General features: G+C 42.2%; 1 protein-coding gene across 3 annotated transcripts; it reads right to left on the reverse strand.

Moving 5' to 3' along the window:
* Nucleotides 1-1,151: 1,151 nt before the first annotated feature.
* Nucleotides 1,152-25,058, reverse strand: MEAK7 (MTOR associated protein MEAK7). 3 transcript variants are annotated; one of them, XM_048816560.2, is made up of 9 exons: nt 24,932-25,029; nt 24,146-24,212; nt 18,477-18,667; nt 10,577-10,807; nt 9,537-9,681; nt 8,362-8,802; nt 5,545-5,663; nt 4,188-4,367; nt 1,152-3,198 (listed from the first exon to the last, which is right to left on the reverse strand). In XM_048816560.2, the coding sequence occupies exons 2-9, from the start codon at nt 24,153-24,155 to the stop codon at nt 3,076-3,078; spliced, it is 1,440 nt and encodes a 479-aa protein (XP_048672517.1). In that variant the 5' UTR covers nt 24,156-24,212; nt 24,932-25,029; the 3' UTR covers nt 1,152-3,075. The 3 variants fall into 3 exon arrangements, with proteins under 3 accessions (XP_048672517.1, XP_048672518.1, XP_048672520.1); XM_048816561.2 differs by lacking the exon at nt 24,146-24,212 and having other exon boundaries at nt 24,932-25,058; XM_048816563.2 differs by lacking the exons at nt 24,146-24,212; nt 24,932-25,029 and adding an exon at nt 24,688-24,760.
* Between the last annotated feature and the right edge of the window lie 466 nt (nt 25,059-25,524).

Below are 25,524 nucleotides of genomic sequence, written 5' to 3' on the forward strand. Positions count from 1 at the left end.
GACTAAAAAAAACCTTCCTAAATGGACAAACGCTAGGGAGGCTGTAGACTCTCCTTCACTGTTGGTTTACAAAAGGAGGCTGGATAGCCATCTGTCTTGGATGGTTTAGATACAATAAATCCTACATCTTGGCAGGGGGTTAGACTAGAGGGGCCTTGTGGTCCCTTCTACCAATAAGATTCTATGTAATTACAGAACTTCGAGTTTCATTTCCATCCAAAAGGTATTACTGAAATACTTCTTGGAACATCCATAAGTTTGCCCTCTTCGTTAAAGTTACACTCCCTGATGTAGGAGTTTATATTTTAGCAGTTCTTAAAAAAATACAATAAAGGGAGTTTTTGTTCTCTTTGTTTAAACAGGGTGGAGAGGGCTGGGCTGGGCAAGGTTATTGTGGCAAAATAGAACTTTTGCTCTACAGTAAGCACTCCGTCAGCAATTACAACATCCAAAGTTCCTTATTCCCTTACCAGGAAATGCCTTGTTTCAGCATCATCTTGCTGGGCAAGTCTGTAAATAGATTCTCCTTCAGACCACTCACTAAGAGCACCACACTGTTAGATTTCTCTCTCCCCCACCAACTACCTTCACCTTATATGATCTGATTTTAAAGATAAAAAGTCCAGCTCCTCAAAGGTCACAAATCACAGGACTTCAAAGCAGTCAAATGCTGTGCTGATTTACAACAGGATGTTGCCCAACATGAATTTCCTTGACAAAACCAACCCAGTGTAGCTGTTTTTGGCTCTGACTCAGACTGGTTCAAACAAAGACAAGTCAGCTCTTAGATATTACGTTTTTGATGAAGAGCAGTTTTTGGCAATTCACTTAACAAAATTAAATACAACCAACCAACCACAATTGCTATTCTTTGGTGACAACAGGCTCCACTTGTTCCTGCTTACCATAAAATATGAACTGGCTCTTTTGGCTTAAAAACTGATTAAAAAAAAAAATCCTGTAGATAACTTAATAAACTTTTCTTCTAGAAGATTCCAGAAATGCAGCAATCTCTGGGGTGGAACCCAGAAGCTATTTTAACAGTGCTCAGTCACACTACACGATCACCTAGTACACGCAGCGAATAATAGCTAATTGAAATTGTTGGGGAAATTTCAGGTGGCAGGATGTAAAAAAAAAAAAAAAACCTGTTACAGAAAGAACTAAATACATTTATTAATTTATTTTCTACAGCAGTTCGGCAACATATCATTTAAAATTATTATAAAAACATTCAGAGGGAAAAAAATCGTGTAAAAAGTTCAGTATAATTACTCAACACAGAATTTTGGGCACATTAAAGACTCTGGAACCTAACTTGATCATTTAGATAAACACATAAGAATATTAACTTAGGCCAACCTATGCTGATTAATAGGTACCACGTATACGTTAACCATTATTATGGGTAGGGTATAAAATGCATAGATGATTACCAGGGTCTGCAGCAGGAGGGATTTGTCCATGTTCCCCTTTCAACAATAATTTATATATAATAATCATGAATACTACCTACTTCTCACATTATAAAGTGAAGGCACAAATACAAGCTAATTTGAATGTCCTACTTTGGCACTCAATAAAGAAGTACCAGATAGCTAAGGGTACACCAGAAAATACTTTCATTAGAGTTCATTGGAACCTGATCAAAGTAGTAAATGATCATATACAGTGTTAAAGTATATTTTATGCACCATGCAGTGTCAACAGTGAAAATCTAGATCCTTTATATGACAATGAATCCAGTCTAATACAAAGATGCTTTGATGTGATCTTCTGCTTTACTGGGAGAAAGATACTTCAGTTATACATATTGATAAAGAGATAAATACTGATTTTCAATTCCCCATGTCACTTGCTGGGGTGAAAATTCTAGTTCTCAGTAGAAGTGGGTTTTTTTTGGCAAGTAAATTACACAGCTAGAGAGTTAGCAATACTCAAGGTAATGAAATATGGATAGCTATGAATGGATTATGTTAGAAAAAAGCCCTGAATGCGACTGATGGTAGCTACTCACCAGCACAGGCAAGTGTTGTAAATAACAGAGAAGGAGCAAAAAAAAAAAGCAGTGTATCAGAGGTCAACCTATTTTTTAAAAAATGAGTGATCATTGATTTCATTGCAACAAAATCTGTAATAAGAAAATAGTTTCAAAAGTTATAGACATTAACTCTAACATTTTTAAGGCATTTGTATAGGTTTTTAGATGTATGACTCCTTATGTCATAATCACACACTCCAGTCTACCTCTGAAGGCATTTTCCAAGACAATTTCCATTGACATCAATGAGAGTTATGCCTGAGTAAGAAACACAGGACTGGGCCCACTGATAGGAGTCTTTGTGGTTGAATCCCTGAATGACTCTAAGACTATTTTACAATGGGCCAAATTCTGTGCTGGCTTATTAATTCAGTGAAACTTCACTCAAATGAAGTCTAGCATAAGTCAGGGCAGAACTGGATGCAGTATATACAGACTTCTATGTTTCTGTGTACAATCCATATATTTATGGAAAAGCTGAGCTTAAAAATAGATCCGAATTTGAAGCAGCTTTTACAGCAACGACGCAAATCAAGCACAGTCTTTATAAAGACTGAACTGGACTGTTCTACAGATACCATTTTAAAATGTTAACAACTTGTACGCTGCACAGACATTTAAATAATGAAGCTGATTCCATTGCATGCAAGGAATTATTTTCAGCTGAGGTATCAAAAGCTTGACATCTTTGAAATTCTATATACAGTCAAAGTTAATACACTGGTGACTAAGCAGCAATAATATTTGTGCTTAATATCTGCATGCAGAGAAGAAAATGAGCCTATTGCAAATGCCATCAAATGTATTTCCAGCTACAACCAGGACTTAGCCAGCTATCTAAATTCCCACTCTTCCAAAAGAAACCACCTGCAGTCATAACATCTTCCCGGCTCTAACTATTACGCTAGTACTCTTTACACTGCATTTTTGTTTCAGCTAATTATACAAGTGGAAACAGATGAGAAAATATCCTGTCCAAGGAATATCCGCACTTGATGGGATCAGGCAGAACAAGCCACGTTAAATGGGTCATCTTAGTTGTCATCATCCTCTTCAATCTGCTCTCGCAAACCATCGCTCTGACGACTTTTTCCAGTCATTTCTAACAAGGCCTGAGCCTCGGGGTCTGTATCCAGGATGCTCTTCTTACCCTTTATCTTAAAGAAAATCAAAAAGGCAATTTAAAATGTCATCACAAATGTCAGCAAGGTCAGGTCACAAGTAAATGAAGCCTGACTATCCATAAGCTACTTGTTTAGTTTTAAAGATTGCTATGATGGTTTCCCAGGTGCATGTAAAAAGAAAAGATTCACTAGGACATACCAACTACTTTGCACCACTTCAGTGACACAAGACAGCTGTAAAGTTGGCTTAGCAGGCCAGTTTACTGTTTATGGTTGCTTTGGGTCACAAACCAGTCGGCGTATACTGGTTAATCTGACCCAATATTTCAAGTGCAGATGTGAACTTCTAAGTGATTCAAATACAATTTGACAGTCTTCCTAAAGACTAGTTCTGTTTCTATTTACAGATGTGTGTGCAGTGTATAGCCTCTGGGCATGTTTACATAATGTGAAAAGAAAATATCAGCTGCGTAAAATAGACATCGTAACAGGCACAACTGAGGAAGATTTACTGTACAAAGACAGAGTCCCCAACCTGGTCTCAGGAGCAGAGAAACTTTCATAGTCTATTTATGCACATCTTCCTCACTTGTTCTTATTGAAACCAAGTCCCACAAAGATTTCCTGCATCCCTGACTAAATTATGGCTGTCTTAACACCCAAAATAATCCCACTCCTCTTTGGTATTTACATGCCTCAAATATATAGCATCGTGGAGTCATTTAAAAGGATTACAGTAACATAGCCAATGTTTCATAGAGACAGTTGCAGTAGTCGTGGTTTGTTTCATTTATGCTTCTCATTCCAGCTGGCATATGTACTTTGTGCTTTAAATTTCTGAAAGTGTTTAGCTGCCATAGCAATAGGGGCCAAAGAAATACATAAAGTGTGATTTCTCACAATCCGGACAAAAAGTCAACATATTTAAAACATTGAAGAAATATGTTATATATATTCTCCCTTGTATGTTTCTACACATGTAGGTTAATTCTGCCACCTTTTGAAACACTGTATTCACTTACCACTGCGCTTTCTGGGAGATCTCCCACTGCCCACACCTCCATGGCATCTAGCGTAAAATTTTCATTAGCTGACAGCTGAGGACTGTTGTAGGTAGTACATCTAGGTTTCGCTTTGCTGTGTCCCTTGCCATAGTTACTGTCTATCCAGAGCCCAAAGTAATCATGCTGTCCTCCCATGCCCTGTGAAATAAACCATCACATTAAATACTTATTAAACCAGAAACTAGGCCCAGGCTCAGGGGTAGATTGTAAGTTGCTAGTTTCAGTATTTATGGCTAAATTTCCAAAGCTGGTAAAATGGGGCATCTCAAATAAGCTTGTGTTTACATATCTAAATTGTATCTTTGTGTGTGCAAGCTATCTGTACAATACCCACCTTGCAGGTCCTACAGGAGCATGACAATTCTGCAGACACATCAGCTGTACCTTGCTTTGGAAATGTAACCCGCTATGTAGTCTAACAGCTACTGTTCGTTTGACAACATGCCCGTTTTAACAAGGCGATACACATTTTAGCCAAGTCTTTCCCATTTAAAGCAACAAGTATAATTTGATGTGGCTTTCTTTAAAGCAAGATTTCACTGGGACGCAGTGATTACCAAAGTCACTATTGAGGCAATGCTGACACATTCTGTCTTAAAACATTTGCCTGCTTGTTTAAAATAACTGAAATTCACCATGGTGCTGAGGACTGGTGCAAAGTCCTCTCTACCTGTAAGACCCTGTGTGGGACTGAACAGAGAACTTCCGGAGGGTAGTCACATAGAGACAGACTCTACAACCCTTGTGCACTGTTTCTGATGAGGGTTTCTTTATGCCAGCCAGGCATAAACCAGTGAGAAGAGACTAAGGATGGGTCATCTGGATCTTCAGTTATGCAGGTCTAGGGAATCTAACACCATGTAAATGGTGTGGACACGTGCAGCCAACTCTTCGAGCCAACAGGCTAGAGTGGCAGCATCCGGAGGGCTGCATGCCAACTTTGAATGCTGTTCCCAATCTGAGGATGGATTCTACTCCTTAACTCCCCAGAAACTTCACCTGCCCGAAACCCAGTTACTTGGGTTAGAAATGCATGAAATGGATTTTACCCTAAACAGTTTACTGTTTAAATATGAACATCAGCTGTAAATAATCAGATAACCTGGCATCTTTACTCCGAATGAAAATGTATTAAGGTGAGAAATCCTCATAGTAAAAGTGCTGAGCTAATACACAAGGTGAAAAGGTGAAAACTTCCTTTAAGAAACACAGCACATGAAATATGTCAGCTTAAAAAGGCAGAAACAAATACAGAAGACACTTTCAAAGACCAGCCACGAACCTGATTTCCAAACTGTCATTTCTTAGTACTTACGAGTCCATTTGGGATAGTTTGCTGTCCATGATTCAAATACATGTAGTGGTCATTGTATCCAGTGTATGTGTGCACCATGAGAGAGGGAGAAATGGAAAACAAAAAGCATCTGTTGTCACCTATAAATTGCAGCAGTGTAAAGTGTCAGAGACAAAACAATGGACAAAGTGTGACTTACTTATGAGTAGGACGGGAAAGCAAGATCCCAAAAAGCAGCAGCAAAACAGTTCAGAACGAGTACTGATATGTCGGCAGCATCAGTACAGATGTTTAGTCAAGACGCACAGCCAACGTCTGTTCTGTGCTATAACTGTGCAGCACCACAGACATCAATGGGATTGCATGGCTGTAAATGAGGGCAGAATCTGGGGATCATGGGTATGTTTGATTACAATGTAAGGACTGGGCTACCCACAAAACATGCACAGGTTCACCTACGTAGTTTTTAAATCCGTTTAGTTAGAGCAGTGCAAACCCCTATGTGTGGACATTCTTGGTTCTATCTACAACTGGAAGGTATCAATTCAGCTTGATCGACGTAAAAAACACTTTTAGTTAAGCTTGATTCAAGTTTTGTATGTAGAGAAGGCCTAAGGGACTGATGCTTCACCGCCTTGCACCGCTGTTGTTATTTACACCTGTACAAGCTAGGTGTAAAATGCCATCTAATCAGCATGCAGCATATTATCTTTATTTTGCACAGCTGTATTTACACACAGTACAAGACATTGCTGAACTGGGGCCTAATTTGTGAAAATGTAGGCCCTGATTTGCCAAAGTATGTGCTTAAGTACTTTGCTGAATCAAAACCTCAGCTAGCATTTCCCCTGAGTTTAAGAAACTCAGAACTAAAAATGTGAAACAATATCTTGGATAATGCCCTACTGAACAGTTGGCAAGGGATCCAGACTAAAAGGTTAATTAAAACCAACAAGGTTTTAAAAATGAGTGATATGGAGTAAAATGAGTAAATATATAACTTAGGGAGTTGTATTAATAAATGAGAATGTTCAACAGAGTAAGTTACCTATTAAGTCAATGCACACAGAGTTTCTATACTCACAAATCAATTATCTCTGCAAAATTTCACAAGGATTTTAATCAAACCTCATTTTTCCTGTCTAATTTATCAGGGCAAGATATGTGCTTGAATCAATAGCTACAAGTTAAAAAGTGTCCCCTGCAACATGATGTCACTGGTTTCGGTAACCTGTCTGCCATAACTGTTCTCTAAGGGCAAGTGCTAAAGATCTGGTGCATGAATTCTCACCAGAAAATAACTGTGATAATGCATAAGGCAAGCTGCATTTGAAAAGAAAACAACTTGGCCATTTAAAATTCTTCAAATCCTCTCCTCTCAAATTTCAGCCAACCCAAAGGCACTGATTAACCCACATGATTAGCAACTGGCATGGCAATATATTTTGTAAATTAACCTGCTGGAATGAGAGAAACACAAAAATCATATTTATATGTTACCTTGTATATATTTTTTCTTCCGTTACTACTTCAAAAGCTAAAGTCCCCTCTGCCCAAGTTTTGTAAAGGGAAAATAAAGGGTTCAGCTAGCATGGCTAGCTTTTAGCTCCAAGGGAAATCCCTTGTTGCTGTATTTTAAACAGGAACATAAATATCCATCCATCCATATACAGAAATATCCATCTGTTAGATGTAAACATACAGAGACAAATTCTGCTGAGTTTCAGCAATGTAAATCTGGAGTCATTCCAGTGTAGGGTAACCAGATGTCCCGATTTTTTAGGGACAGTCCTGATTTTTGGGTCTTTTTCTTATATAGGCTCCTATTACCCCCACCCCATGTCCCAATTTTTCACAGTTGCTGTCTGGTCACACTATTCCAGTGATACAGAGCAGAATTTGGGGGGGGGATTGGTATATCTTTTACTATGTAGAGCAACAGCGAAACAAACTTAAGACTGCCATCTAGTGGACGTTTATTTTGATCTATTAAATAATGAAGTTTGGTGGGCCACATTCGTCTCTTGTTTACACCAATGGAGCTCCAGTAAAGTCAGTGGGTAGAACTGAAAAGAGAATTTGTTCTAGGGTATTTATTTTGTGGTCAGTAAGTCCTGCGGATTTAAAAATTGTCAATGTATAACAGATACAAACTATACAGCAACCATCAGTACTGGATCTGAGTTTGCAATAGGGCAGAGGAACTAGCCAGGTTTTTACCAATATACAGAATTATAATTTCATTTTGAAGTAAGAAAGCAAGCATTCCCTCATTTTAGAGAAGCATGATATGTGTTACTCCAGTAAAATTACTGAGTTCAGGAAGTGGATATAGAAAGGTATTCCTGCTAAACAACATGCAATGCAACAGATACCGATGAACCACACATCAATGACCACTGTGGCTACATTCTGGTCTTGTTAGAGCATCAACCTAGCAGGTGAAGAGACATTTTCTAAGGGAAACAATAAATAAAAGAGAGAATGGTTTGATTAAACTATGTTTTGTAAGGGGCATCTACTGGATGCTGTCTTACCAATATTATGGGCAACTCTGTATGTGAGGTTTCAGAGTAACTGAATGTATCTGTATGTGAGAAAACAGAAAATAAAGAGTGGAGAAGAACTACAGGGTCAACAAATTATTCTTCCACTGAGACAGATAAGCTTTTGAAATTAAGTCAAAAGATAGCCACATGTTAAAATTTGGAAGAGGACAGATTCAACTGTCTTGCAAGAGTTCCTTCCCCTTCGCTCCTTGATAAAGTCTTCATTAACATATCCCATGCTACTACTCTAAGCCATGAGATTTTTGCAGAAAAATAAATAAATTCTTACCTTGAAATTGTGGTTTAACTTCCCATGATTCTGATGCAAACCCACCAAAGATATATCCATCCAAGTCCTTTAAGATCAATATACAGGGACCCTTGTTTATGATTTGCCCACAGAGCTGTGAAAAACTTTCTCCGTGAACCCGAGAAGAAAACAAAAGCCTCCACTTGTGCTGTAGCTCCGAGGGCAGATGGGAGTTGATGTATATGATGGATGGGATGTCAAGAAGACTAACAAATCCACTTCCTTTGATGCCCTTGCACTTTGGAATCAAATTGACTATGTTGTTAGCCTGATCTGGGAGTGAATGCAGGACAAGGAGCCCCTGCCTGATGATAACACTGAGGAAAGTAGAGATCAGTGGCACTTGGAACACCCAGTTCGCAATGGTACTTTGATCACACATGGCATCCATGAGAGGAGGTCCCGCAAGTTTCTTCCTATCTACACAATAAACACATTAACACAAGATAACTTGTACATTTCTCACAAGGGATCTGCAAAGCTGCCTATAGCATCCAAGTCTATATCTTCCCCTAAGTATATAATTACTTGCCTTCTAATTTTTTATGGTGGAAACACTTATTCACATTTGTTCATTATTTGAACAAATAATGAATGGCAAATGGAAGGAGCCAATACTGTCCGCAAGATTAAGTAAACATATGCGTTGGAAAGGGGCACAGTTCTTGGTAACTTGGGACATCCTCTAGCTGTATTGGAAAGATGGTTGAGAAATATGATGTCTCAGTTACAACGTATCAGATGGCTTCTACAAGATGAAAGATCTAATACCATGGCATAGCAAAGCATAGTCTCGTTCATCAAACATAAGCAAAGACTGCCATAAAGGGATATAAATGCACCAAAACACCAATCAACTCTAAGCCAAGTAATTCTACAATGGTGACGAGGCCTAATGAGATAAAACACGTAGCTATAAATCTGCATGACTACAAATTAGATTGAATAGGGAATTCAAATCCAAACTGTTCCCAAATTCCATCAGGAAGGGTAGGTGGGTAATTAAAATCCCCAGATCTGAATTCAACCCTCTCGTTTTGGTTCTTGATCTGAATTTCTAACTCCAGGTCAGAGAGCGCAAATATCTTGCAAGAACAGCTGATTCTGCAATACTTACACCATTCTGACATAAATTTTTTCAGTATTTTCCTTACCTTCAAGTTTCAGTTCTGATAACAGCTGAGAAGCCAGAACCTTTACTCCACTGGTAGGATCTTGTGTCTTCCCCAGATTCCAGCCCTTCAGCAGATTCCTGTAGCTCAGTACATGAACTACAGAGGTGATCACATCCTCTGTGAACTTAAAGGGCATAACATTGCCATTACAACCTTAATTCCATATTTAAAAGAAAACTGCCAAGAACACCGCAAAGCACCCCACAAGGGCATTAATCAGTGCTTATCGCAGTGACCTGGGTGAAATGGACGTCATTGCCATACGTAAATATTATGAATAACACCTGTCTGCTATAGTGAAATGTCATAAATAATCATAGGTTTCAGAGTAGCAGCCGTGTTAGTCTGTATCCGCAAAAACAAAAGGAGGACTTGTGGCACCTTAGAGACTAACGAATTTATTTGAGCATGTAGCTCACGAAAGCTTATGCTCAGATAAATAATCATAGTTCACATTTGTTAAGCGCCTTTCACGCAACGACCTCAAGTATAAATCTTAATTCTCAAACATCCTTCCATGGTAACTTTTACACATGGGTTAACTGAGAAGAAACAGAAGGTCAGAGAGTGTAATTTACAATCTAGCCCATATTGGGGGTGAAGTGGAGCTACACTGCCCCCAGAGGAACTTGGGGTGCTTGGGCTGCATCATCCCTTTTGTTTGTGCAGCTTGTTCTCCCTTTGGGCTATTCTACAGCCCCTTTGGGTGTATGAACCCTGAGTGTGCCTTGAGGGGGCAGTCTATATGCTCCTCCCAGTGCAGCCGCAGACTCTTGAGACACGTTCACAGGGAACAGAGAGGAAAAAGCCTATGTACTTCCATCCCCACTGGACACCTGCACTACTGCCATACGCAATCTGGCCCTAAAATGATTTGCCCAAGGTCAGAGTGAGCGAGTGGCTAAGCTAGGAAAAGAACCCAGGAGTCCTGAATCCCAGCCCGGTACTCTAACCACTACCTCCCCAAAACATTTAAGAAAACAAAAACAAAAATACACACAAATGATCTTTTCCTTTACCTCTTGGATTTGTTTTCCCTTCACAGGCCCTTCGGTACTAGATATCATTCTCATTATTATGCTACTCTTCTCCTCTACGTTGCCTTTTAAAAGGGCTGACATAAAAATTATGAACTGCTCCTTAACAATCTGTTCACTTGACCCCGATGACTTCCCAGTCAGGTCAACACTTTTCATTCCACTGTATAGCCTAAAGGTCATTTGCTCCGGTAATGCTTCCTGGACACGGGCCTGTCAGAGAAAGAAGAGTTAAGGACAGATTTTTAACTAGGAAAAACAAGACTTCTATACGCCGCTAAAACAGTCCAGCTGATCTGTGCCTAGGTTTACTGGTTAGGAACTGAATATCCCACTATCTAATATGTATTAGAGCAGGGATTGGCAACCTTTGGCACAGGGCCGGTTTGAGGGAAGCGGCGTGGGCCAAGGGATTTGCTGGCCCCCACTTCCCACAGCCCCCATTGGCCTGGGACAGTGAACCACAGCCAGTGGGAGCTGCGACTGGCCGAACCTGAGAACGCGGCAGGTAAACAAACCTGCCCAGCCCGCCAGGGGGCTTACCCTGGCGGGCCGTGGGCCAAAGGTTGCCGATCCCTTTATTAGGGTGAAACCTTCACAGAGGATCACTTCTCAAAGAGGCAGTCCCCATCTTCATCAACTACTTTATAGTATCCCCAAGGTTTCCAGTAGAATTTTGTAAGACCTTTAGTTACTTAGAACTTAATAAGCCATAGGTTCAAAACAAACAAACAGAAATACTTCTTCACACAACACACAGTCAACCCGTGGAACTTGTTGCCAGGGGATGTTGTGAAGGCCAAGAGTATAACTGTGGTAAAAAAAAGAATTAGATAAGTTCATGTAGGATAGGTCCATCAATTGCTATTTAGCCAAGAGGGTAAGGGATACAACCCCATGCTCTGGGAGTCCCTAAACCTCCAACTGACAGAAGCTAGGACTGGAAGACAGGGGATGGATCCCTCAAAAATGCCCTGTTCTGTTCATTCCCTCTGAAGCATCTGGCACAGGCCACTCTCAGAGACAGGATGCTGACCTGGACGGACCATTGGTCTGACCCATTATGGTCGTTCTTATGTAAAGGCCAGGGTAATTTTATAGTACCTATCTTAAACTTGAACTTGTAAAAAGTTAAAAATATGCAAGTGAAGGATTTCTATAAGAAAACACTGTTTCAAAGATCTGTAGCTCAGTTAGTCAGAACAAAGTTCTGAATGTATTATGCCAGTTTAAGATGCTTCTTTTTGGAAATATAGCTCACAAATGCATTTAAAGAAATAGGTAAGTGAAATTCCCACCCCCTTCATTTTGCCTCTTAGAAACCAAATGCAGACAAGATAATTAACTCTGAAAAGTAACTACAATGCATGTATAGTAACTACCTGTAGAAGTTTCAGAGTAGCAGCCGTGTTAGTCTGTATTCGCAAAAAGAAAAGGAGTACTTGTGGCACCTTAGAGACTAACCAATTTATTTGAGCATAAGCTTTCGTGAGCTACAGCTCACTTCATCGGATGCATTCAGTGGAATATACAGTGGGAAGATTTATATACATAGAGAACATGAAACAATGGGTGTTACCTCTCCTGCTGGTAATAGCTCACCTTAAGTGATCACTCTGGTTACAGTATGTATGGTAACACCCATTGTTTCATGTTCTCTATGTATATAAATCTCCCCACTGTATTTTCCACTGAATGCATCCGATGAAGTGAGCTGTAGCTCACGAAAGCTTATGCTCAAATAAATTGGTTAGTCTCTAAGGTGCCACAAGTACCCCTTTTCTTTTTACCTGTAGAAGGATTTTTACTCTGCACAGCAATAGCCAATTCAATCAGTGGGCCAAATCTAGTTCACCTTACTCATGTAAAGAGTCCCACTGATGCTGGACAACAGAAATCAAAGGGACTTATCATGAGAGTAAGATTTGGATTACTGTCTAATTTCTATCCAGCTTAATACAATATATCATAGACATACAATATTAAAGGAGATCTCCGGCTCTTGACTTGAGAAGCTTTCATAGTATATAAAATAACTAAAGGATTTTAAAATAAAGTATACAAAATATATACATACACTGGAACAGAATGTGATTACATAGCATAACACAGGGGTGGGCAAACTACAGCCCGCGGGCCACTTGCTGCCTGTGGGACATTTTTTATCTGGCCCTCAAGCTCCGGCCAGGGGAGCGGGGTCGGGGGCTTGCCGCGCTCCGGCTGGGGGAGCGAGACCAGGGGCTTGCCATGCTCTGCCCAGAGCTCCCAGCCCCCACCTCAGTGATTAGCAGTTCATTTTGAGCACCATCTTCTGGGAAGATTCTTCTGGCACGCAAAACGCCACATTGCACAGGCCTGACTTCACCACCCCTACACAGCAGCATGCCAAATCCCCTCCCGGTTTCCTTTGGCCCCACCCTCGAGAGCCTCGAGTGGAGGGAAACCGTCAAGGGGCCGCAGATGCTCCCGTCCTAGCTTGGGGGCCTCCACATGTGGCACAGCTGCCTTGGTGTGACACTGCCAACAGGGCCCCTAGGAGTCCCTGGTACCGCCCTATGGAGCCCTCCGTGCGCCACACCTCATGAGTCCTCTCGCCACACTGCGGCAACATCCCTTACTATATACAAACTTTTAACGAACACAACAGCACAAACAGAACTCAAAGTATAACAGTAAGAACATTTTTGGGAGGAGGCTGGGGCATAAAGTTACAGGTGAGTTTACGCCTGCCTCTTCTTGTCCACATGGGTTCTGGGACAGAGTGCCATGGCTGAAAATTGTCAGAGGCATTGACACCCGACAAATCCAGGCTAGAGAGAGGGCCCAGTTTTTTTCACAGTGCATGCCACCTTGTAAAACAGCAGTCTGAAATAAGGGCAGCAGTTAGGATTTTCTTTTCCCTTTCAAAAATGAGTGCTACAAAAAAAAGAAAAGTGGACAGTGAATGTCGGGTTTTCAACAAAGAATGGAATGCAAAATATTTTCTCACAAACGTGAACTCGAAGGCTGTATGCCTGATTTGTCAGGAGAGCATCGTGGTGTTCAAGGAGCACAATTTGAATCGCCATTTTTCAATGAAACATCCTAATTATGCCAGCAATTTAACAACTGAGGAAAGGGCAAGAAAAGCTGAGAAACTCCTCATGAACTTAAAAGCTCAGCAAAATATTTATTTGCGACAAGCTGCAGTTCAGGAAGCCACTACAAAGGCAAGTTATGTTCTGGCATTTAAAATCGCTAAACAAAACAAGCCTTTTGCTGAAGGGAAGTTTTTGAAAGAATGCATGGTTGACGTTTCTGGCATGCTGTGCCCGGACTACCAAAACAAATCTGAGAACATTAGTTTGTCATTATTCGCCGTGTAGAAGTGATTGATGAACATTTGGCTTCCAAATTGAACAAGAAATCACAGGACTTTACGTTTGTTTTCATTAGCTCTCGATGACAGCACTCACATTAAGGACACGGCACAGTTACTGAGGAATTTGTCAGTACTTTGTCAGAGGAATTGATGAGAAATTTGAAATCACGGAGGAATTTTTATCAATGGAATCAATGAAAGGCACAACTAAGGGATCGGATTTATACGAGAGGGTGCCTGGGTGCCTTGAACATCTGAAGCTGCCCTGGAAAACTGGAAAATGTAACCACAGATGGATCACCAACTTTAACTGGGAAAAACGTAGGACTTTTAAAAAGAATTCAGGACAAAGTAAAAGAAGACTACCTTGATAAAGAGGTGATTTTTCTGCATTGTATTATACATCAGGAGGCCGTCTGCAAAAATGTCCTGGACATTGATCATGTTGTTCGCACAGTAGTGAAAATAGTGAACTACATAAGAGCAAGGGGACTTAATTATTGGCAATTCACTTCCCTTCTTGAAGACACTGATGCCGAACACCAGGACTTATTTTATCATACAAATGTGGGCTGGCTCAGCCTAGGAAAGGTATTGCAGCAAGTGTGGGAGCTCAGAGATAAAATTCTTACTTCTCTGGAGATGCACGGGAAAGAAAATGATTTCCCTGAATTAAAGAATTCAAACTGGGTGTGTGACCTCACTTTTGGTGTGGATATCTTGGCACATTTAAATGAACTTAATGGAAACCTGGAAGGAAATAATGTGTTTGTACAGAAATTGTATTCTAGTGTGACAGCTTTCAAAGCCAAGTTAGTCTTGTTTTCAAAACAAATTAAGGACAAAGTGTTCGCTCACTTTCCAACAGTGAAATACTTGGAAATGTCACCAGAGCAGAGAGAAAATTACAGCAAAATTTTGAGTGACTTGCATGGAGAATTTTCACATCAATTCTCTGACTTTGAGAAGACAAAGAAGACACTGGAGCTGGTGTCATGCCCACTGTCACTTCACTACAAGAAAGCCCCACAAGAATTACAATTGGAGCTCATTGATCTCCAGTGCGATTCCACCTTGAAGGAAAAGTACAATTCAGAAAAACTGGAAGAGTTTTATGCCTCCTTGAGTGAAACAAAGTTCCCAAATATCCGCAAGGTGACACAGAAAATCCTTGTTTTGTTCAGTTCCACCTATGTGTGTGAACAAATATTTTCCCTGCTGAATTACAACAAATCTCGCTACAGATCCCAGTTAACTGACCAGCATCTCAGCTCAGTATTGCGGATTTCCACAACAAGAATGCAACTGGACTTTGATGCCATTGTAAAAAAGGGTGACCAGCTGCACTGTTCACATTAATCAAAGAGGGCGTGGAAAGGGGTTAAGTTTGGTTTAATTATTGTAATACATTGTTATGATGGTATATTTATAATAGTAAGTAAGGTTTTACGTTTATTTCCACTAAAATGTATCTTTATTAAATAACGTTTATTTGAATATCTCTGAATTGTTAATTTCGTGAGCGTTCATGGCCAGCCATATAATTTCCATACCCAGATGCAGCCCTCAGGCCAAAAAGTTTGCCCACCCCGGCATAATACCTAAGGGAGAGTTTGTAAAGCACTTCACATAATATGTTCAATACGTTGAGCCTAATTCATCTCTCATTTACACTGGTGTAAAAGCAGTCAGAGATCAGAATCAGGTCCCTTCAGTGCAGTGCCCTTTCTAGTAATCCCAGTGAAATAAATGGCTACACTCCTGCGGACATCAGTGAAAGCTGGACCACACGCTATATGTACAGCAAAGCCAGTACGAAGGGCTCAATCCCACTCCCACTGACGTCAATGTTAAAACTCCCACTGATTTCAGCCAGATCAGAACTGGAACCCACAGTCTTAGGGCAGGTTTACACTACCGCTTAAGTCCATCTAACTTACGGCGCTCAGGGGTGTGAAAAAAAGACACAAACACCGAGTGACACAAGTTACAGCAACCCAAGCGCTATCCACACTGGCACTATGCCAACGGGAGAACGCTTCCCTGTCAGCACAGAGCATCTTCACCAGACGTGCTACAGCGGCACTGGTGCCCCAGTGTAGAGCTTCTAGGTTGGCCCTGCCCTTAGATATTATAGCATAGTATATTGAGAGAGGGACTGACACCTAGGGTACGGGTACATAAAGAAGTTTTCTAAAAGTGCCATAGGATCTTAAAGTGAGACAAGTAGCAGGAACTTATGCCATGTTTACACGATGGCTGCTAGAGTGCACAGCTGCAGGGCTGCAGTATGCCACTATAGGGTGTAGTGTACACATGGATGGAAGGGGCTATTCCATTGATGTAGGTCAGTGTTTCCCAAACTTGGGACGTCGCTTGTTCAGGGAAAGCCCCTGGCGGCCGGTACGTCCCTTGGCCCGCGTAGCTTCCCGCAGCCCCCATTGGCCTGCAGCGGCAAACCACGGTCAGTGGGAGCCGCAATCGGCCTAACCTGCGGATGCAGCAGGTAAACAAACCGGCCTGGCCCGCCAGGGGCTTTCCCTGAACAAGCAGTGTCCCAAGTTTGGGAAACACTGATGTAGATAATCCACTTCCCCGAGCAGTAACAACTAGCTCGACAGAAGAATTTTTCCATTGACCTAGCTGTGTCTACACCAGGAGTTGAGGGGCTTAATTACTCTACTCAGGAGTGTAAATTTTTTCCATCCTTGGGTGATGTATCTCGGTTGATGTAAATTTTAAGTGGAGACCAGGGCTTAGCTAAACATCTTACCTGAAGGCTGTCGCACCTTCACAGAGCAAAATTATTTGCTTCCCAGCTCCCGTCACCACCATTACTATTGCATTGTTTTGTCACACTGGTAGATATGACATTTATTAGATTTGAATTTTTTTCCAAACGGATGCCTAATAAACATTTAAAATAAATTTACACCTATATTTGAATTTGGAATCCTTTTCTAGAATAGTATGAAGAGAACTAATTACATGGGCCATGGATCTCTTGAGAAGACACAAAATAGCAATGTCTATTGTACCCCTCACCATCTCCATTCATTATTACTATTTGTACTACGGTAACATCTAAAATCTTATTGAGCTAGGCAGTGTAAAAATGAAAAGTGAATAACAGTTGTTGTCCCAAACAGCTTTGGCACAGATTTTTAAAGAAAGCTAGGTGCTTTTGAAAAATCACACTGGGCATCTATCTACATTTTTAGGTGTTAAATACTTTTAAAAAGCTGGCCCTTACAATCTAAGGGTAGATTTACACTTACAGTAGCGTGTAGAGAACAGACACTGCATACTCAGCTGGCATGAGTTTAAAGAGCAGGGTCCATGGTGAGGCACAGCTTAGGCGAGTAGAATAGAAGCATGCCAGAACCTGAGGGTAGATACTCTACACGGCTCTCTTCAGGCCCCAAGCAGTGCATGCCACATGTACACTGCTACTGTTAGCAGTGTAGTGTCCCTCTGGTTCCCCTCTGCCAGAGCCATTCCCCATAGCAGGGAAAGACTCTGGCCATGGGAAGATGCTCTGGCAGAGGAGAGGCAGTGGGGAAAGGCTCCAGGAGCTTCCTGCTGCTGGAGACTGCCCCATCTGCCTTCCCCCGGCAGTGCCTTTCACTGCTGCATGTAGCTACACATTCCCTATATGTTGCCACCAGTGGACAAGGACTATACTGATAATATAGTCAAAAGAGTAGCTGGGAAAACAGAGGCATAGAGAGGGGATGTTACTTGCCCAAGTTCACAGAGCAAGTTAATGGCAGAGCTGGGAAGATAAAGTAGGTCTCTTGGATCCCAGTTCAGTACCCTATCACTAAACCACATGCCCCTTTTCACTGAGCTCTTATTTAACTGACCCTATTCTGTAGTGTATATTAAAACACACTTTTAATATTACTTCAGTTTAGACATTTGACTGCTGTCACACTAAAGTTATCAATGCTACAAAAATATTTTTCCTCCTTTTACTTGATTAGAAAATTAATGCAAAGTTAATCACAGAGTGTAATATATGTTAATGTGCTAAAACAGACAGCCATGGCTTAATCATGCAAAATTAAATGTTCTCACTTCAGTACAAGGGTGAAGATTAGTGGCTGTGAGTGCGGTCAAGAATGACATAACCAAACATAAATCTAATTATGTTACAACTTGCCAAGAAATTCTGTAAATTACAACATACGCATAAATTCTGGGTAAGAGAAATATTCTCTCCATTGGTTGGCTTCTGCAAAACATATTCATATTCGGGCTAAGATACATCAGAATCAGACCTGTTGTTTATTTAGTTGGATGCAACTGAAGTGATACTGAGTACAAATAAACCTCAGTTATTAATAATCTTGAACTGTAAGAAAAAAAAAAGTCTATCCTCCTCAAAAATAAATATTTAATATGCAGTTAAAATGAAATAACACCTAAAATTAACTACCCATGAATCTCTATTTCTTCTCTAGAAAAATATTCAATAAATTACATTACAGACATATTAAGCAGGATAGGTTTTCTTGCCTTTAACATTGCCAGGGTCACAGCTTTTCTGGTAGCTTTTCCAGTCTTTAGTTCTCCCGATCCATCCGACCCGGATAAGGTATCAAATACTTCATCAATATCTGTCTTTTCCTCAGGAAGAAACCTTGAAAGGTGATTCTCATAGCAACTGCTTTCCACATTTCCCATCTTTTCAAAAAAGTGATGGAATCCTATGAGGAAGAAGAAAGGAAAAAAGAAGGATAAAAGCATGGGAAAAACAAGTAATTTGGGGGGGGGGGGGAATACCTCAACACTGAATAGAAAAAACTCCTCACATATATGTGCAAGTTTTGTGAAGGGGATGGGGGGAATAGTCAAATTAGTCATAATATATCGCTGCTAGGACGCTGTGAAAGCAAAGACTGAACACACTTGAAGAAGAAAAATGTGAACATTAAATATGATTTTAAAAAAATATATGTAGTGTAAGTTGCACACTGAACCCACCCTTTCTACCAATACAAACATCATTTGGGGCTTATCAAATGGAAAAACCAGTATGATTTAATGATTAAATTAGCGTCAACAGAGTTAATGTAAAACTGTCAGTTGGAACACATCAGGAAATGCAAGTGAAGAAGTTGGTTATGGAATCGTTTTGATGGATTATGCTATTTCTTTCTGATGGGTTTACGGGCTGAAGCCAGCTCTGCTAATAATACATGACAGGAAAAAAACCATCGGTCATAAGTAGGGTCTCACTGAAGAACACTGAAGATAATTTTTTTCTATAGACTGACTTCATAATTAATTCAAACAGCAGCCAAGGAAAATAATGTGACAATGCACTCAGAGATAAGGGCTCAATAACCTGGTTCGTATGGTGCTGGTAACTCATGAGAGATGATACCCAACCCACAGGACTATTATGTTAAACAACACCCCTGTACTGTATAGACTAGACTCTCCAATGTTAACATAAGTTCCCATACTATTTAGGTAGGTAACCTCCTTGACAATATCTTGACTAGCAGACACTTCCTCTGCAAAGGATTAAGGGAATGGTGCCTTAGTGTCTAATTTTGAACAAGACAGTTATTAAGGATTCTCAGCAAATGAACAGGCCTAGCCCTGGCAGCACAAAGGGACAGCTCCAACCCACATGAAACCAGTTCTCTCCAGAGCTCGAGAGGAAGAGAAAATCTTCAAAAGGAGAATAGCCTTTTAAAAACTCAAAGGCGGAGAACTTTAAAAGGGAGGAACAAAAGGGACAGGACATACTTTTGGAAAAAGAGGGGACCTTCTAAGTTGCCAAAGCACCATCTGAGGCTTCACCAGAAGTGTGGTCCAAGAAAAAGGGGAGTTGGAACCCTGAAAGGACACTGGCCAAAATCCCAAAGAATGCTCAAGAGTGACCAGGAAACTGAGGCAGAGAGTTTGTGACCAGGAAGTGTGTCAGAGATGCCACAGATGGTGGCTAGAGCCTACCCAGTGACCAGGGGGAGCTCAAAATCACACAGGCCCAGCATGTGGGTCCAAATACAGCAGCCAGGTTGTGTTTCCAATAGGAGGAGCTTTACCAGGGCTATGACACCTATTAAGGGATTCATTTTCATCCTACATGCCCATTAAAGCTAATGGTGTGTACATAAAAATATCAAGATGGCAGACTCTGAAACATTAAACAGATGACTCAGTCATCTAATCACATCAACCTGAAATGACAAAAAGAATGATTTTTTAAAAAAAATAATAACAGATCAAATGTTAGTCTACATCTCCTAGACCAGATTCTGATTTCAGTTATACAAGAGTACACTTGGAGTGAATCTACCCATTTCAGAGCCTCCAGATTTACATCAGCGTCACCAAACTGAAAGCCTAGTCTGAATTTCATTAAAGATGTGTTTTATTCATTTTTAAGCATTTCATTTAACCTTTAAGACAAAATAAAATATATACAAGGATCAGTCACCACACAGAAGTGCATACACTTAACACATCCCAGTACTACTCACTGATTTATGTTAAAGTGCACAGCCACATCCTCTACTGGTGGTATAAACATGTTTTTAAACCAACAGCAAAACAGCAGTTCTTTTTATCAAACGAGGTCTCCTAATGGAAATACAAATTCATGACCAGCGTATGAAAACGATGAATAATGACATTACTACAGAGTGCAGGTCTCTTAAGACAGTCTAAGAGAAGGTATCAAGAGTGACAGAAACAGGACTTCTTTGATGTAAAAGACCTAAAAATCTACTCCTCTTGGGCTATATACTGCAGGCCGAATTCTCCATTCCCCTACACGCTCTTGATGCTGCTCCGGAGGTGTAAAAGAGTCATAAAAGGTACTGGATCTGCCCACTGGGAAAGATCCTTACATAGAGGTTTCCTTGGCTAACATATAGCCAACATAACCAGATCTTTGCCATCTTCCTTCACAACTGCCATCATAAGCAACATATTGGAAGTAGGAGGTTAATCTAAGTGCTGCTTTGCTCCAGCTACCCTCAGTTGCCTCAAGAGCCACTAATGGGCCACAGCCACTAGGGGGCACAGTTATGAGGCTGTCCTAACTAGGCTGTGAGTGAGATGCCTCACAGTATAAAGAGAAACAAAATAGGTGAGGTAATATCTTCTCTTAGTCCACTACAATATATTTACCTTACCCACATTGTCTCTCTAATATCCTGGGACCAGCATGGCTACAATAATCATGGTCTGGAGAGGTGAAAAGGCAGCTTAAAGCCACCTTTCCTGTACCTCCATTCTGTTTCTGTGTTGAGCATAGTTTAGCGAGGACACTCAATTGGGCTCTGCATATTTTAGGAAAAGATTTGCTAACTTCCATTTAGTTTTGAAAAAGGTATTAGTGATGAACAAGTCTAGTAGCTGCCAACAAACCTATTTCACCCATGATGATTTAAACATGTTTTTTCAAAGTTTGCAAACCCTCCTTGGCTTCTGTAGAACCAAAACCCACCCTCTCGGCTGTCACCACAACCCTTTTCACCCTTCTTACTGGAGAACTCTGCAGTCTAAGAAGTCATCTGTCTACAAAGCAGTGGAATCAACAAACTATCAAAGCTTTACCTGTACATTCCCCCTCCCCAAGTTACTTTTCCATACAAACACACAAAGTTAAATATCAACAACTTCTAGCAGACAAGCCATAGGGAGATAGTAAAGGAAGGAAATTCAACTTGAGATGATTTCCCGGGCCTAATTTCTCGTGCTGCTGAATTCATTGTGAGGTGGTGTTAGCTAGGTATTTTAGGCAAAGTTGAAAATGTGCTGTGACGGGATCCCCGGGGTGCAGCCTGGGATTGTGGGACCACTGTGCCCCCTTATCTCTCTCCAGCCTGGGCTGTCTCTCATAATGCCTTGCTAGTGACCAGCACCAACCCCCTCCAGGTGCTGTTATCACTCAGCACAGCCGCATTTGGAGACCCAACGCCCAGCTAGATTGCATGAATGCTCCCAGAGCCACTCATGAATCACACAGAGAACGGCACCAGAGACAAATCTCCCCAGCTCCCAACACTGTACCTCAGGAATATACTGTCTTGCACTGCTCAAGATGAACAATGCAGATTTATTAATCGGTTCACCACTTCATCAATGGAAAGTGGATATACCTCAGCCTTTGCAAAACCTGAGCAGATTTGCCACACACTTCATACAAACTCACTGGTAAAGATAAACAGTAAAACAAATTTATTGACTACAAAAAAGAGATTTTAAGTGAAATTAAGTGATAGGCAAAAAGTCAGAGTTAGTTACCAAAAGAAATAAAATATAAGCACTCAGTCTAAACTCTCAACCCTAGTAGACTGGGCAACATCTAGATTAAGCAGATGTTAAGCAGATGTTTTCCCACTCCACTGGAATATTGCAGTTCATAGTACAGAGATTTCACCCTTGAAATCTGAGCCAGCCCCCTCAGTTGGAGTCTTCAGAGTGTCTTTGTTGCTTGCAGCATAGATGGGGGAAGGAGAAAGGCAAGCATGGGCCCCCTGAATTCGGTTTTATACCCTCAGTCCATATGCTTGGAAAACACAAGTCCAGGCATGTCTGGGTGGGCATTGCTGAGTCTTCAGGCAAGGTTGAGCAATTCCCCTGGTGTGGCCTCACGCAGATGAGTCACTGCATTGCAGCTCTCTTGCTGGACAATGGTTGTTGATGGGTTGTTTGACACCCCGCCCCGGTGTTGGTTACTTTTCTTGCTGTTGCCTCTGGGGAGCTAATATCTGTCTGATTCCCCAACTTACAGCATGTTTTAGTGACAACCATACAACACATATACTTCATATACATTAATGATGTACATATATGTAGAGTTACCAGATAGCACCTGTGAAAAAACAGGACAGGGGATGGGGGGTAATAGGCACCTATATAATAAAAAGTCCCAAAAAACGGGACTGTCCCTTTAAAAACAGGACATCTGATCACTCTACATATATGGATAGAGAAATGGCTTTCAGTGGATCATAACCTTTCCCCTGATACATATAAAGGATATAAAGGAAGGTAAGATCATGATTATATAAAAATGAGGACTATGGGGGTTCTAGGACACTCCCCCAAGGTATAGAATATCACAAACTAGAAAATAAATCCTGGCCTCACTCCTTCCAGGGCTGCAGCAGAACTGATGAAGTTCTACTTTATGGAGAGCAAAAGAGAGGTAGGACCACACACGGGGGGTTGCATTCCCCATATGCTGCAGAACTGTGTTCTGGGTGGGCTCCCTGTACTCCACAGTGCAAGGGTTTATGTGGGAGGAGTAAAGTGACTCATGACCATAAGAAGATGCTGAGTGGACAGGAGTGGGATGGATTGGAGATGGGCTGCTTCCCTGTGTGCTTGGGCGGTTCAGCCTGCAACCATGCAAACTCAAGGCTTTTCAGAAAATCCAACAAACCCCAGGCTAGCAGCTGTTGGGACAAGGCTCCTTAACTAAGCAGATCCACTAGCCATGCCTGCCTGCGCTACTGAGCCTGGAGGAGGATTCCTTGCCCACCGCCCCCATGCCCTGTAGATCTCCCTGTGCACAGCCTGGTCACTCAAATTCTGAGCAAGGGCTGAGATTCGGCCCTACGGAAACACTCAAGCGTTTCAAACAGATTTACCATCCTGTCCCAGCAGCTGCTGGGTGGGGGCTTCCTGAAAGGCCTTACACTGAGGCCTACCCTGGCTGCAGGCTGCACGACCCCAACCGAAGGCAGCACCCGCCACTGCCCAGCCAGCAACTTCCAATGGACAAGAGTAGGCTTGGAAGAATCAGAGTTCAGAGGAACAGCCGTGTTAGTCTGTATTTGCAAAAAGAAAAGGAGTACTTGTGGCACCTTAGAGACTAACCAATTTATTTGAGCATGAGCTTTCGTGAGCTGATGAAGTGAGCTGTAGCTCACGAAAGCTCATGCTCAAATAAATTGGTTAGTCTCTAAGGTGCCACAAGTACTCCTTTTCTTTTTAAGAATCAGTGTTATCAGTAAAAGTTGATTTCACCGGGCACCCACAAACGGCCAATAAATATTTCTGTGGATGATGATCAAAATTAACAGATGGGCAAAGCCAGCAAAACGCTGCTTGGGAACTTATTAGAGTTCAATGTAAGGATATTTATTTCATGTATTCTGACATTGACAATGTGTGTTTTAATGCTTCGAAAGCTTTGACTTTGTGACTGTCAATACCTGCTGTCATTAACGAGTTACAGTCTCTGCCCCCCGTCCCTCCTTCCCATCTCGCAACTGTGAAAATCTGCAATCGATAAAAATTAAAAAATGCTTAAAAATATGCATCACTGTTATAAAAAAAAAAATGGCAGTGATGTTTTGCAGGCCTAAAGCAGCACCTCCGAGCCCCAGGCCAATAATCCCTGTGCCTTAGCAACAGGAACATGAACCACCCCTCATTCACAGAATCTCAAGGCTGGAAGGGACTCAATCTGCTCCAACCCCCTGCTCAAAGCAGGACGAGTCCCCAATTTTTTCCCCCAGATCCCAAATGGCCCCCTCAAGGATTGAACTCACAACCCTGGGGTGAGCAGGCCAATGCTCAGACCACTGAGCTCTCCCCTCCTCATTAGCTATTCAGGGTATTGCTGAGGCAGGGGCCACCCACGCAGCCAGGGGCTAGTACCTAGGGCCCCCCCGGCATGAATATTAATGAGCCAATGCTCAGTCATAGTAATAATTAGCCCAGGGTATACACACGCGGACTCTTTAATATGCACAGGCCAGCGGATGAACAATACGAGCCGTGCCCCGCTCATGGCCGCGCCCTCCGCCCGCGGCGCGATACGCAGCTTATCCCCTGACCCGCAGTAACGAACACCGGGCTCCCCAACACTCGTGAGCGTGCGGAGCAGTCAGGAGGGCGCCCAACTCCTAATACCGCCCCGCCGTAATTAATATTCATGGCCACGCCCCCTCGTTACTATTCACAGGCCCCCTCGTCCCCGATTCTCCGCCCCTCACCTGGCCGCGGCTGCGCGGGACCGCTCCGGGTCGCTCCCCGGTCTCTCCCCGCAGCGGCCGCCTCACTGCCGTCCCGAGCGGCAGCGAATGACGTGCTCCCCCCTCCGCCGAGGCGGCAGAGAGCCGTCAAGGGGCGGGCCCGAGGCCTGACTGATGGGTCGCTCCGCTAATAGGAGGGCGGCTCCGGGTAGGTCCCAGGCTCTGTGGGAGGGGCTCTGTGGCGAGCACGCTGAGTGGGCCGGGTCTGAAGCGTGACGTCAGGATGATGGGCGGGTTCTCTACGGCAGGGGTTTCAACTAAGATGGCCGCCGGGGCCACGCCTCTCTTACGTCATCGCTAAAGCCCGCCGTGGCTTGAGGGGAGGGAGTCAGGTTCTCTGACTAGGAGAGGGAGGCCCACTGCTTTCTGCCGGGCCAGCCATGGGTCATAGGCCCTGTACTGCTGGGCCAGATCCTGTGTCATCAGAGTCAGCCCATGTCTCATAGGCCCTGTACTGCGAGATCAGCCCATGACTCATAAGCCCTGTACTGCGGGACTAGCCCATGTCTCAGGCCCAGTATTGCCAGGGCCAGCCCATGTGTCATGGGCCCTGT

This window comes from Caretta caretta, chromosome 12 (genome assembly GCF_965140235.1).
Source record: "Caretta caretta isolate rCarCar2 chromosome 12, rCarCar1.hap1, whole genome shotgun sequence".
NCBI classification, from domain to species: Eukaryota; Metazoa; Chordata; order Testudines; family Cheloniidae; genus Caretta; species Caretta caretta.

Bases quoted from the DNA above. Each gene is read 5' to 3' on its own strand.
- MEAK7 (XM_048816560.2), bottom strand. The intron at 5,664-8,361 runs GTAAGAATTTAT...TGCAATTTATAG, and splicing joins AGTTAAACCACAATTTCAAG to GTGACAACAGATGCTTTTTG. The intron at 4,368-5,544 runs GTAAGTACTAAG...TTTATTTCACAG, and splicing joins AAACTATCCCAAATGGACTC to GGCATGGGAGGACAGCATGA.